Source organism: Enhydra lutris, unplaced genomic scaffold, assembly GCF_002288905.1.
Source record: "Enhydra lutris kenyoni isolate GAN:26980312 unplaced genomic scaffold, ASM228890v2 scaffoldscaffold83, whole genome shotgun sequence".
Classification (NCBI taxonomy): Eukaryota; Metazoa; Chordata; class Mammalia; order Carnivora; family Mustelidae; genus Enhydra; species Enhydra lutris.
This window is the reverse complement of record NW_019154167.1, coordinates 2,086,774-2,100,753: the sequence shown is the minus strand read 5'-3', so window position 1 is coordinate 2,100,753 and position 13,980 is coordinate 2,086,774. Positions and strand designations below refer to the sequence as shown.

The 13,980-nt window shown below is 33.2% G+C and overlaps 1 protein-coding gene across 2 annotated transcripts in view; it reads left to right on the top strand.

The window, feature by feature from the left end:
- Positions 1–13,980, top strand: part of LOC111161297 (chromosome unknown CXorf57 homolog) — a 74,880-nt gene that overhangs the window by 27,559 nt on the left and 33,341 nt on the right. For both annotated transcript variants that reach the window (XM_022524880.1, XM_022524879.1), the window contains one exon: positions 5,038–5,111. In XM_022524880.1, coding sequence (XP_022380588.1) covers positions 5,038–5,111 — 74 coding nt within the window. The remainder of the gene's footprint in view (positions 1–5,037; positions 5,112–13,980) is intronic.

Here is a 13,980-nt window from a genome sequence, read left to right as displayed (position 1 = left end):
CGAGAGAGGGAACAGAAGCAGAGGGAGTGGAAGAGGGAGAAGCAGGCTTCCCACTGAGCAGGGAGCCTGATGTGGGGCTCAATTCCAGAACCCTGGGATCATAGCCTGAGCTGAAGGCAGACGCTTAACAACTGAGCCACCCAGGCACCCCTATTTCCACATTTTAAATTACTTGTTACAGTAACACTCCACTTCCTGGTACCAAAATCTGTGTTCGTTTTCTAGGCTGCTGTGATGAAGTACTACAAACTATATGGCTTAAACAATGGAAACTTAGGGTCTCACAGTTCTGTAAGCTTGAAGTCCAAAGTCATCAAAGTGTCAGAAGTGTTAGTTTATTTTGAGCACTGTGTGAAAGAATCTGCTCCTTGTCTCTACCCTAATATCTAGTGATTTTCTAGCAACCTTTGACATTCTGTGGCTTGTAGAAACCTTACCCCCAATCTGTGTCTATGTCCAAACTCCCCCTTTTTATAAGGACATCAGATACCTTAGACTAGGGGCCCACCCTACTCCAGTATAACATTATTTTAACTAATTTATCTCTTCAGTGAAACTATATCCAAATAAGATTACATTCTGAGGTACTGGGGGGTTGTGACTTCAACATGAATTTTGGGGGAGATAAGATAACCCGTAACAGAAGCCCTCTTACCACCATGCTTGGCATGGACTACTTGACAATAGGTTTAAAATGAGGAACTACAAAAAATACATTTTATTTTAATTTAAAATACTATAGCTTATATTTGTTGGCCAGTTATTTAAACATGAATCTTTCCTCTATAAACTTTATCCATTATGAATTATATATGATTAACAGTTTTGGTTTTCTGAAGCAGAAAGGTAACCAAGACACTAATAAAGCAGTTAGCATATAGAATCATTTTAGATTTCAAGATTTTGTAAAAACTCTAGTCTTCAATGGTAGTTGTGCCCAGTCAGGGAAATGATTTTTGGTTGTTTCCTGAGCTTATATTCAGCAACCTTGATAAATTCACTTATTCTGAGTTTGTAGGTTTTTTTTTTTAATTTTCTCTGTATAAGTCATGTAATCTGCAAATACTTGTGGCTTATTTCTTCCTTTCCAGTCATTTTGCCTTTTATTTGTTTTTCTTGCTTTATTGTACTGGTTAGGACCTCTACTACACTGTTGAATATAATTAGCAGTAGAAACCACCTAGGTCTCATTTCTTTCTTCCTTTTTTAGTGGTCTAAGGACAATTTATTTTATTTTTTCAAAGCTTTATTGAGATATAATTGACATATATTACTGTGTAAATTTAAGGTGTATATTGTGATGATTTGACACATGTATGTATTACAAAATAATTACCACAATAAGATTAGTCAATACATCCATGACCTCACATAACTATTATTTTTTATAGTAAAAACATGTAACAATTACTCTCAGCAAATTTCAAGTATATATTATAGTATTGTTAACTGTAGTCACCATAATGTATGTTAGATCCCTAGAACTTATTGTGCCTCTACTGGTACATTAATGTGTTCACCAACCCCGAAGCTCCACCAAGTCTTGATATCTAGATTTTTGGAGGGTAGTTCATTACTTATGCATGATAGATTAAACCATTGGCCATGAGATTGAATTTTATCTGCAGCCCTCTCCTCCCACCAACATAATAGAGGTTAGGCTAGTTCAGTGTTTCAACCTTGAATCATATGCTTGATATATCAGATAACAGTTCTCATCTTCAGCTGTCTCGTGGCTCTCCATGAGTTACCTCATTAACATAACGGAGGCACTTTTGTCACTATGGAAATTCTAAGGGTTTTTGAACCAGGAGCCAGAGACAAAGACCAGATATGTTCTTTATTGTGCCGTAGTTCTTAAGGTCAGCTGTTTTCTTTTTCAGCTCTAGAAAGTCCATTTGATTCTTTTTTTGATATTTACTTTTGAAATTATATATCTCTTTTGTCCACCTAGATCACCTGTTGATCTGCTTCTGTTGCTATAATAATAAGAAATATAACCATTTAAGAGCTTGTATTAACCTTATAATACAAATGATAGCTAGTGAACCATGGTGCTCTTTGTTAGATAGTAAAATGTAGTGAAAGTCCATCTATTCATTCAAAAGTTAGCACTGAGAAATAAAATATAATCAACAGACATTAAAACTTCTTCAGTTCATTCTCCTGATAATATTTACTCTATAAAGAGAGAAAATTAATCATACCATAGTTAGATGAATTCTTAAAAATAATTTTCAAAAAAATCATTTTCAGGTCTCCTCCTAAGAAAAGCAGAAGGAACTATAGGAAAAGTTTTTAAATAATGGTTTTGTCTGAAAAACATTTGCTAATTTGGATTAATGATCACAGAGACTTAAGCATTTTTGATCATTGTAAATTACTGCTAATTGCTTATATTAACAATTTCTCAAAAGAACTCTATATTCTGGTCCTTTTATATACTATCTTCTGTTTTTCTTAGGTAGAAGGCACTGAAAATATTCCTTCATTTAATTATAGAGAGAATTTCAATATACGATGTAAAATTATTTATATTACATCATTTGATCCTCGAAATCCCTGTGAGGAAGGAGCAGGATAATTATTTCAATTTTATAAAAGAGAAATACGAGATTCAGGAAAGATAAACTATAGGATTTGTACATGTGTGTATATATATTAAGTACTTTCAGTTTCTCTGCATGAAATATACTTTCTAAGACCTCAATAATGTTAATTATAATCCTGATATAAAGATGAGGGAATAACATTCTATAGAATGTTTATGATATTTACCTACGGTCAATAAGTTGATGAAAAGGGCAAGATTAGAATATAACTTAGAGTCATAATTTTTATAATTTTTACCATATTCTGTCACTGCCCAGCATATGCAGTGTTCTCTTCTTTTAGCTCTCTTTTCCCTTTCTTCTTCAGTTATTTTTCTATACTTACCTGTTCACTTTTCATCTCTTTTTTCATTTTCTTCAGTTGATACCTGTAGGTGTTATATACCTCCACTTCTGTCAGTTAGCCCCTCACCTTTAAGACATTTAAGTTGTACAAATGGATGATTACATAGTCCAGTAAAAATCTCCTAAGTCATTTTTTTAGAAGTTCTGTACAATGTAATGGTGCTGTTGGGGTTTTGAAAACTATTTCTTCTAATTTGTTTCAAATGGAAAAAGTCACTTTCTAATCACATGTACTAAAAAGTAGATACATGCTGTTTAAGGTTCTTAAAATAAATGTAATTTAACTATTTTTTAAGTTAGATTTATTTCACAGTTGATGTTTCAGCTCTCTAATTTCTAGAAATACCATGTTTTCAGCAATTGAAAAGTTCAAATTACAACTATAAAATATGTTTTTTTTCCCTAGGGTTTAAAGATAAATAAATGGATGAATTCTTCCTTCATGAAAGCTACTTCTTTTTGGTTCATTAATAACTCTTTAGCAAAATAATGAATACTACTATTATAAGAAAAAAATCCATTGATAAGATGAGCAATATTATGTGGCATTCAATAATATGTCATTCTGTTTTACTTTATGCTTTTAGCTTTGGAAATACAATAGAAAAAAACTCATCACAGAAATATGCTAATAGCCTACAAGATGGAAATCTTTCCTTATAAAAGTAGGCTTCTCCTCAGTTTCAAAACAAAATATTTCCTTTTCCTCCATTTATTTCAGTTCAATAAACAGTTATTAAGTAAATATTATATAGATACAAAAATAAATAAAATAAAGTCTACACTTTTATAGACCTGATAGCAGAGCTTATAACAATCTGTTGGAAGAGACAGACTCATGAACCTGTAATTTCAACATGGAGTGATGAATGCTATGATAGAGGCTTATTCATGGTGCTGTGACAGTGACAGCATATAGAAGGAGCAGTGAGCTTTGACTAGAGATCAAGGATGTCTTCTTTTAAGAAATAATACTTGAGTTAAATTTCAAAGAAGAAATATGAGTTTAAAGCAGCATGAGACTTATAGGGGTATCTGGGTGGCTTAGTGGGTTAAGCCTCTGCCTTTGGCTCTGGTTGTGATCTCAGGATCCTGGGATTTAGCCCCGCATCAGGCTCTCTGCTCAGCAGGGAGCCTGCTTCCCCCGCCTCTCTCTGGCTGCCTCTGCCTGCTTGTTGTTTCTCTCTCTGTCAAATGAATAAAATCTTTAAAAAAAAAAAAAGCACCATGAGACTTATAGAAAACTTTGAAAAGAGGCTAGACAGGCCAAATAGTTTCCCAGAATGATATATGTTCTGGAAATATATATATTCTGGGAATATATATATTCTAGAATATTTATATATATTTGCATGTATGTGCAATACATATGTATATATTTATAAGTGTATAAATGTATAAATAAGTTAAAATATATATAAATAAGTTATAAATTGTGTATATTTATATATACACAAATAGATATTTATATATATAAATATCTCTATCCATCTTTAGTTGCTATTTAATAAAGTTAAATACTTCCTTTTGTGGAATATGCCATATGAAAAGAAGACTTATCAGCACCACACTCTAACCAACTGAGCTAACCGGCCACTAAAAGAAGACTTAAATTAGCAGTAGTATTTGGGGTGCCTGGGTAGCTAGTCAGTTAAGTATCCACTCTTGGTTTTGGCTCTGTCATGATCTTGAGCTTGTGAGCTCAAGCTCTGTGTGGGGCTTTGTACTGAGTGGAGAGTCTATTTGGGATTCTTTCCCTCTTTCTCTCCCTCCCCCTCTGCCCCTCTCCCTTCTCTCTCTCTCTCTTTTTCTCTCAAATAAATAAGTAAATAAATAAATAAATAAATAAAATCTTTTAAAAAATCTATTGCAGTATTTGAACTAGGTTATATATGCATATTTGTGTATTCATAACTTGTATATCTTTTCCTTAAGTTTTTAGTGCATTACTTTAAGAAACTAAACCTATCAATTTTGTAAACTTACTGAATTTGAATATATTCTGAATGGAGCCAATTAGTTTTTTTTCATTCAATTGTCTTTTTGTAATTATTGGTTATCTTTTTTCCATCTTTTGTAGAGTTCCTGTGCCTCAGCCAGAAACTTCTGCGCAGACAAAAGGTAATAAACCAGACATGCCAAGCATTTTCCAACGTATGTTGCTTTGATGATTATTATTTATGAAATCTCTATGGAACATTATTATATAGAGATTATTTGATTTTATTCTGCATTTTTGTGTCTTGCCTCTCTCTAGCATAAGTACTTTAAATAGATATATAGTTTTTGTTTTTTATTTATATTAGCTTAGGTCCTTGTCAAAAGTACTGGTCCCAACTTTAAAACAATTTGTTATCATCCCCAAAGTGAAAGTAAATATAAAAAAACCTATACTTACCAATTTGTTTATTTGATAATACATCCCTTCAAATATAGAGATCTTTAATTTTTAATTACCAGAAGAATAAAGTAGGAAGTTTAACTTTTATTTGAAAATAAATATAGGTAAAGCTTAAAAAATAGTTGTAGTTCCTTTTTTTGCTATTAGTTTGACTGGTCTGAATGTTGGGCTCATTTCTGAAGAAATTTCACAGGACAATTTAGTTCCTTAGAGTGATTGGCTTAAATCTGATCTTATAAGGCTCAACTCTTTGGACTAGACTTTTTAACACTTTGTCTTTCTTGCTTTTTGAGTTATTCTTATTTTGAGGTTGACCTCTTGTCAGTCTGGCAGATCAAGAACACACAAAAGGATCTAAAGTCTGCATCCCCCCCCCAAAAAAAATAAAGCGTAGAAAATAAGGGGGAAATCATTATAACACAAATATATGACCAACCTCAGAACAAGAATGAAAAATCCTAAGGTGCCAAAAACAAAAGAATTTAAATTTAGCTGTGAGTAGGACTAAAACTAAAACTGCTCTCAGACATTTCAGAACTAGATAGAGACCTAAATGACTGTGGGCTGAAAGTCCTTTGTGCGAAGTAGGACTGATATAGAATTGGAAGGTTATGAAGGACCAGAGAGAGTAGGCCCATCAGTGTGTGAAAGTGTCAAGGAGCTTCCTGTATCCTCTGGGCAATGGTTGGGAAAAAGCCCCACCTGAGAGAAATTGAAATCCCAGACCTGCGCAACATGGAGGTGTGGTCACAGTCAATTGACTGTAATGGTGACGACACTGAGCTAAGGAGTTAACAGTAACATCTGGTCTGAAATCAATGAAACCCTTAAAGTCTTAACAAAGGTAAGTGTGAAACTGCCTCAAAGGGAGGAATCTTACAACCTAGGGTGCCCCATAGAAAATGGCTACAGAAGATAAATTCATGGTTAAAAAAAATTACAGACTTCACAAGAAAATGAACTTCTTTGAGGCAATGTGATGAGATGTAATATGTGGGAAAATTTATAGCCTAAGAACTAGAAATATTAAGAGGCTTTAAAATAAAGACATGTTTAAAAAGTTAAAGGAATGGATATAAACTGTGAGTTAAATATATAAATATATATTAAATGTACATTAAATTTAAATTTGATTTAATATATATTTATTAAATTAAATATATAAATTTAATTTATATTTAATATAAATTTATTTTAAAATTATATATTTATATAAATTAATTGTGTGTATTTATTAAATTAAATATATTAATTTAATGTGTAATTTATTAAATCAAATTTGTCAATTTAATATATTAAATATATGCTTTGAAGAGGAAGCAAATGCAAATGAAGAGAGAATTAGTACATTTGGAAGATAGAAACAGAAGAAATCACACCAAAGATAGGTAAAGAGTTTGGAAAGGCAAAAAAGAAGTTGGGAGACATGGTGGATAGGTGAGAAGGTTCAATTTATATCTAATGAAAGTTCCAGGAGGACAAACTAGAGATAATGAGGAAGAAGCAATATTTGAAGAGGTATATTTTCAAAATTAAGGGTATATATGCATCATTAGGTTGAAGGATCACAAAGAATCCTAAGCATGAAAATTAAATAAATCTATAAGCAGACCTATCATAGTGAACCTGCACAGCATCACAGATAGTAAATATCTTAAAAACTGCCAGAAAGAAAATGCCTATTTATCTACAAAAGAAATATAATTAGACTGGAAATTTTCTTGTCAGCAACAATAGATGCCTTAAATAATGGAATAATATCTTTGCAAAATGTTGAAAGAAAATATTTTCCAACCTAGAATTCTATGTTTAAATGAATTTTGAGGGTGAAATAAACATATTTTTAGATATTCAGAGACAGTGAAATTTATTATTCATATTGTCTCAATAAGTGAGTTACTAAAGAATTTTGAAAGAAGTAAAATGAAACCAAAAAGATGTATTAAAATGCAGGAAGAAATGGTGAGCAATGAAGTTGGTAAAATATTGGTAAATATAAATAAAAACAGGCAGTAAAAATTAATAACAATGGTAAATAATTTCATGGGATTTGAAATAAAGTAAAAGTAAAATGCTATTTAAAATAAGATGGGTAGGAAGATGAGAATTAAAGCATTCCTAAGTTACTATATCTTTATGGAGAAAAGTAGTGATTGATGAACTCTAGGCTTTGTAAATTCAACATGACATTTAAAATTTTAAGGACATGCTAAAAGAGTAGGTATAGAGGGTATAACTTTCAAAGCAGCAGCACAGAAAAATGGAATTGTGAAAATTTAATCAGGACGATGGAAGGTGGAAAGGAAGGAAAAAGAAAAGAAAAAGCATGATTAAGAAAAAAACACAAAATAGCATAACTGAAATAATTCCAAATATGACAATAATTTCAATAAATGTAAACATGTTAAACTTTCAGGTATCAGTTTTAAAAATTAATCTAGTTATATGCTATGATAAGAGACACTTAAGCAAATTTATATAGAAAAGTTGAAAACAAAGGAATGGCAAAAAATATACCTGACTTCTCCTAAGGAAATGTGGTATAGCAATATTAATATGAGATAAAATATGAAGCAGAAACTATAAGTAAAGATAAAGAAAACAATATAGAATGAAAAAAGTGACATTCTACCCAGAAGATAATAAAAACCAGGAATGTATACATCTAAAAATATAACCTCAAAATGTAAATAGCCCAGTAGATTTATTTTTTTATTTCAAGATTGTATTTACTTGTCAGAGAGAGAGTGTGTGTGTGTGTGTGTGTGTGTGTGTGTGTGTGTGTGTGTTTACACAAGCAGGGGGAGCAGGCAGAGGGAGAGGGAGAAGGCAGACTTCATCCCAGGACCCTGGGATCATGACCCAAACCGAAGGCAGAGGCTTAAGGGACTGAGCCACCCAGGCGTCCCAACCCAGTAGATTTAAAAGGAGCAATCATAGTACACTCCTCTCTTAAAGTAAAAGAACAAGGAGACAAAAAGTTATTCAATAGGCAAGCACAGATATATTGATGAAAACCAGTGATAAAAAAACAATCTTAAAAGAAGCGAAAGGGAAAAGAAAAAAGACACATTATACACAGAGGAACAAAAAGACAAATACAACAATAGATTTCTCTTCAGAAAGTATATTATCCAAAAGACAATAAAAAGAAAATACTTGTAAACCTAGAGTTCTATGCACAGTGAATGTATCTTTTAAAAATAGACAAAATAAAGATCAAAACAGAAGCTGAGAGGATTCACGACCAGACCTGCACAATGAAAAATAATAAAGGAAGTTCTTCAGGCAGAAAAATAATAATACAGGTGGAAATTTAGATCTAAATAAGGTAAAGTACCAGAAATAGTAAAGGTACAAGTACAATAAATAAATTTTCTCAATTTTAATCTCTTTTAGATGAAAAATAATAAAAATATAAACTTTGTAGTTTATATGGAAGTGAAATGTATGACAAGAGCACAAAAGCAAGAGAGGATATGGAGATAAACCATTACGAAGTTCTTACACTATATGCACAAAGTGGCATAACATCACTTGGATGTAATAAATCAAAGTTGTATATTATAAATCTTATAGCAACCCCTAAAAAAAACCATAGTTAGTAAGTCAATGGTAAAGCGAAATGGAATTATTTTTTTAGTCAATCCAAGAGAAGGCAGGACAAGAGAAAAAGGGGCATAAAGAGCAAATGAGTCAAATAGAAAAAAATAGCAAAATGACAAACTGAAGCCCCATCATTTGTTAATTACATTAAAGTAAATAGTATGAACACCCCAATAAAAAAGCAGAGATTATCATATTGGATAAAAACTTAAGACCCAGCTATATACCATCTCAAAAAGACCCACTTTAAGAGCGCCTGGGTGGCTCAGTCAGTTACGCATCTGCCTTTGGCTCAGGTCATTATCCTGGGGTCCTGGGATGGAGCCCCACATTGGGCTCCCTGCTCAGCAGGAGGCTCCCCCCAGGCTTGTGCTCTCTCTCAAATAATAAATAAAAGCTTAAAAATAAAAGAGGGGCGCCTGGGTGGCTCAGTGGGTTAAGCTTCTGCCTTTAGCTCAGGTCATGATCTCAGGGTCCTGGAATCAAGCCCCGCATTGGGCTCTCTACTCAGCAGAGAGCCTGCTTCCCCCTCTCTCTCTGCCTGCCTCTCTGCCTACTTGTGATCTCTCTCTGTCAAATAAATAAATAAAATCTTAAAAAAAAGAGACCCACTTTAAATTTAAAGATACAATATGAAAAGATGGAAAAATATATAACATGTTAAAGAAAGCTTAAATGGCTATATTTATATCATCAAAGTAGATTTCAGAACAGGGAGTAAAGAGGAATATTACATTATTTACAGCTGTCCAAGAAAACATGCCAATCCTATATGTGTAGACACCTCACAATAAAGCTTCAAAGTATGTGAAAACAAATTCAGAAGAGAGACAGATTCACAATTATGTTTGAGGACTTCAGCATCCCTTTCTCAGCAATTGATAGGAAAACTAGGCAGTAAACCAGTAAGAATATAGAATACATTAACACTATCAACCAACTTGAGCTAATTAATAGATACAAAACACTCTACCTAACAATGGCATAATACATATTATTTCCACGTACACATAGAACATTTACCAAGATGAACTATATTGTGGTTGTAAAACAAGTCTCAGTAAGTTTAAAAGAATCTAATGAAGAAAAGCAAACTGAAATAGGTGGTAGGAAATTCTGTATGTCACCAATTCCTAGATATCCATTTTTGCATAGTTTAACATCTCTGAAATTGGGATGCACATTCCAAAATGAATTATACATCATGATTTCATTGGCAAAGTACTTTTTTTTCTTAGTAGCACATGAAATAATGTTGTTTTACAATTTGTAGCATTTCATTTTGTTTTTAAAGATTTTATTTTTATGAAATCTCCACACCAAACATGGGGCTCAAACTCACAACCCCAAGATCAAGTTGCATGCTCTTCTAACTGAGCCAGCCTGGCGCCCCTAAGCATTTTAGATTCAATAAAATATGAAAATAAAATTTTAAAAAATTAGTGAAATATAAAACAAAAAAGAGAATAGCAGAAAAAAAGTTGGTTCTTTTAAAAGATTTACACAATAGGGACATCTGTGTAGCTCATCTGCCTTCAGCTCAGGTCTTGATCCCAGAGTCCTGGGATGTAGCAGTATCAGGCTCCCTGCTCAGTGGGGAGCCTGCTTCTCCCTCTCCCTCTGCCGTTCTCTCCACTTGTGCTGTCTAGTTCTATCTGCCAAATGAATTATAAAATCTTTTTTAAGAAAAGATTTAAAACAATAGAGAAACCTCTAGCAATACTGACCAAGAATAAAAAAGAAAGCTACAAAGAGTTATAGAAAAAAAAGAATATAAAACCTACAATAACAATTTATAAAACAATACAAGAGAGTATTATAATTTAATTTGTACACATTTCTAAAATTATCCAAAGCCAAACTATTTGTTGTTCATACCTACATATATAGGAATCTACTCTGGAATAGAAAGATACATAGCTAATTAATTATAGTGGTTGTCTCTAAGCAAGGAAGGAATAGAATATGACCAGGAAGATTAAAAAAAGGGAGATTTAAACCTCATCTCCAATGTTCTATTTATTTCATTATTTTATTCATATTTTATATGAAACCAAACAATGCAAATAACTTATGAGACAATGGGAAAAATTTGAACAAAATATTTCATAATATTTTGAACAAAATATTTGATAATATTTTAATAATATTTTGGCAATACTTGATAATATTCTTAAATTATTATTAATGTGTTATATCATGTTTATTTTCTTGTTTTAAAGAGTCCTTACCTTTTGGGGTGCCTGGGTGGCTGAGTCATTAAGGGTCTGCCTTCGGCTCAGGTCATGATCCCAGGGTCCTGGGATTGAACCCTGCATCAGGCTCCCTGCTCAGCGAGGAGCTTACTTCTCCCTCTCCATCTTCCCCTGCTTATGTTCCCTCTTGTCTCTTTCAAATAAATAAATAAAATAAATCTTTTTAAAAAGTCCTTATCTTTTAAAGGTACACATTGAATTATCTATAGGTAGAATGATATCTCAAAGATTGACTTTAAAATAGAGCAGTGGAGATGGGAGTAGCATAGTATATACATGAAAGAATGTTGGCCATGTGGTGATAAATGTTAAAACTGGATGATAGAAACAAGGGGATTCATTGTACTCTCCTATCTAGTTTTAATATTTTAAAACTTCCACAATAACAAAGTTTAAAACATTAAAATATTTGAAGCAAAGATGGTAAAATATAAGTCTGAAAATGTGTATTTCTAGGTATTGGATGTACTGGTAGTTACTATGGTATTCTATGTATTTTTCCAATTCTTCTGTCTAGAGAAAATAAAAGGTAAGTTTAAGACACTACAGTGTACAGATAATACCTGAACTAATTCTTAAAAGATGAATAGAGTTTTGTCAAATTAGCTAAGCGTATATAAGCCTACAACACAGGTAGGTAGCACAGGTACAAAGATAAGACATTTCATGGAAATCTCAAGGAACCACTAACTGTTGAGGTGTATAAAGTGTAAGACAGGAAGTAGTCTGATGACTGAAGAAATGTTAAAGATTTACGTTAATGGAGGACCTGGTATGCCATATGAAGAAAGTTGGACTTTATTCTCTAGACATTAAGGGAGAGACTTTGGAAGATATTAAGTAGTGGTGTGGCATAATTTAATTTACATTTTAATAGCTTACTCTGATAGCCATCAGGGGGACAGGTTTAAGGAAAACAACTCTAGGGTCAAAGACACCAATGAATGATGATAAAGACCAGGAATGGAACAGTGGTAATGAAAAAGAGAAGAGGAAGAGATGAGAGAAAAAATTGAAAATACAATCAATCATATCTAGGTATTAATTAAAACTGGAAATGAGTAGAGTCAAGAATGCCTCATTTACCTACTCCTTATCTTAATTTAATGGACTTGGTATTCTAGTTGGGGTAGGCAGTTGTATTAGTTTGCCAGGGGTCCATAAAATGCCACGAAGTGGGTAGCTTAAACAAAAGAAATTTATTTTTCACAGTTCGGAAGGTTGCAAGTCCAAGACCAAGGTGTCAGGCCTTCTCCTGAGGCCTCACACCATGGCTTTTAGATGGCCATTTTTTGTGCTGTGTACTGACCTGTTTGTCTCTCTGTGTGTACACATCCCTGGTGTCACTGTTTATCCAAATTTTCTCCTAAGAATATCATTCAGATTAGTAGGGCCCATACTATCAGCTCCATTTTAAATTGATCACCTCTTTAAAGTCCCTATTTTCTTTATACAGTCACAATGTAAGGGACTGGGGGTTAAAGATTCAAAATATAAATTTTGGTATAATACAATTCAGCTCATAGCAGCAATGTCATTAACTAAGAGATTCTTATTAAAAATTTCACATATAGGGGCGCCTGAGTGGCTCAGTGCGTTAAAGCCTCTGCCTTTGGCTCAGGTCATGGTCCCAGGGTCCTGGGATCAGGCCCCACGTCGGGATCTCTGCTCAGCGGGGAGCCTGCTTCCTCCTCTCTCTCTGCCTGCCTCTCTGCCTACTTGTGATCTCTGTCTGTCAAATAAATAAATAAATAAAAAATCTTAAAAAAAATTTCACATATATACTGAAGTGAACAGAATGGCACAATGAACCCTCATTTTAAAATATAGGTTTTATTTTTATATAGGATGGCAAGTCCATCAGATAAGAAGGCAACTGCCATTGAAAAAATAGTCAGAGATCTCAAGAGAAGGGAGCACACAATGCCATAGGAAGCACCAGGGTCAGTCAGGAGGCAGAGTGACAGGAAAACAAGGGCATGAGCCTTTATTGTGGCTTCTGTGAGCACAAGCAAGCAAGGCAGATGAGCAGATTTAGGATTGACTAGTTTCAATAATTTCAGCAGGCTCTGGGGTGTAAAGACTGACCCTAGTTGTCTGGTCCCTGTCCCTGGGTGATTAGGATAGGGGATTAGTGGCTTAAAATATGAAAGCCCTTTTACAAAGGTGGTTGGGGTGTTGGCTCAGGGTGGGTTGGTTTACATATGAAAGGTGAGGCTCCAAGGCAAGTTGTCTACTGTCTCTAAAAATTAGCTAGCCCTGGGAAGGGCAGTCTGTCCAGGGTCAGCAAAGCCCCAGATATCAAAGCATCAGAAACACATGGTTAAGATAAATACTACATGATCTCACTCATATACAGAACTTAAAAATGTCAGACTCATACAGGCAGAGAGAAGAATGGTGTTTACCAGGGACAGGAACGTGGGGGAAATGGGGAGATGTCCGTCAAAGAGTATAATGTTGTATTTATGGAGGATGAGTAAGTCTAAAGATATCATGTATAGCATAATAACTGCCATTAATACTATATTGAATACTAGAAATATACTAAGAGTAGATTTCAGGTAACATGTATGTGAGGAGATGACACATTAATTATATAGTAATCACTCATATTACTGTGTATATGTATATCAAATCATTATGTTATAAATGTTAAATATATATAAATTTTATTTAAACATAAAATAAAATATTAAAAAATAGAAACGGAAAAAAAGAAAATTTATAGACTAGCTGAGGGTGGAGAGTAAATATTGTC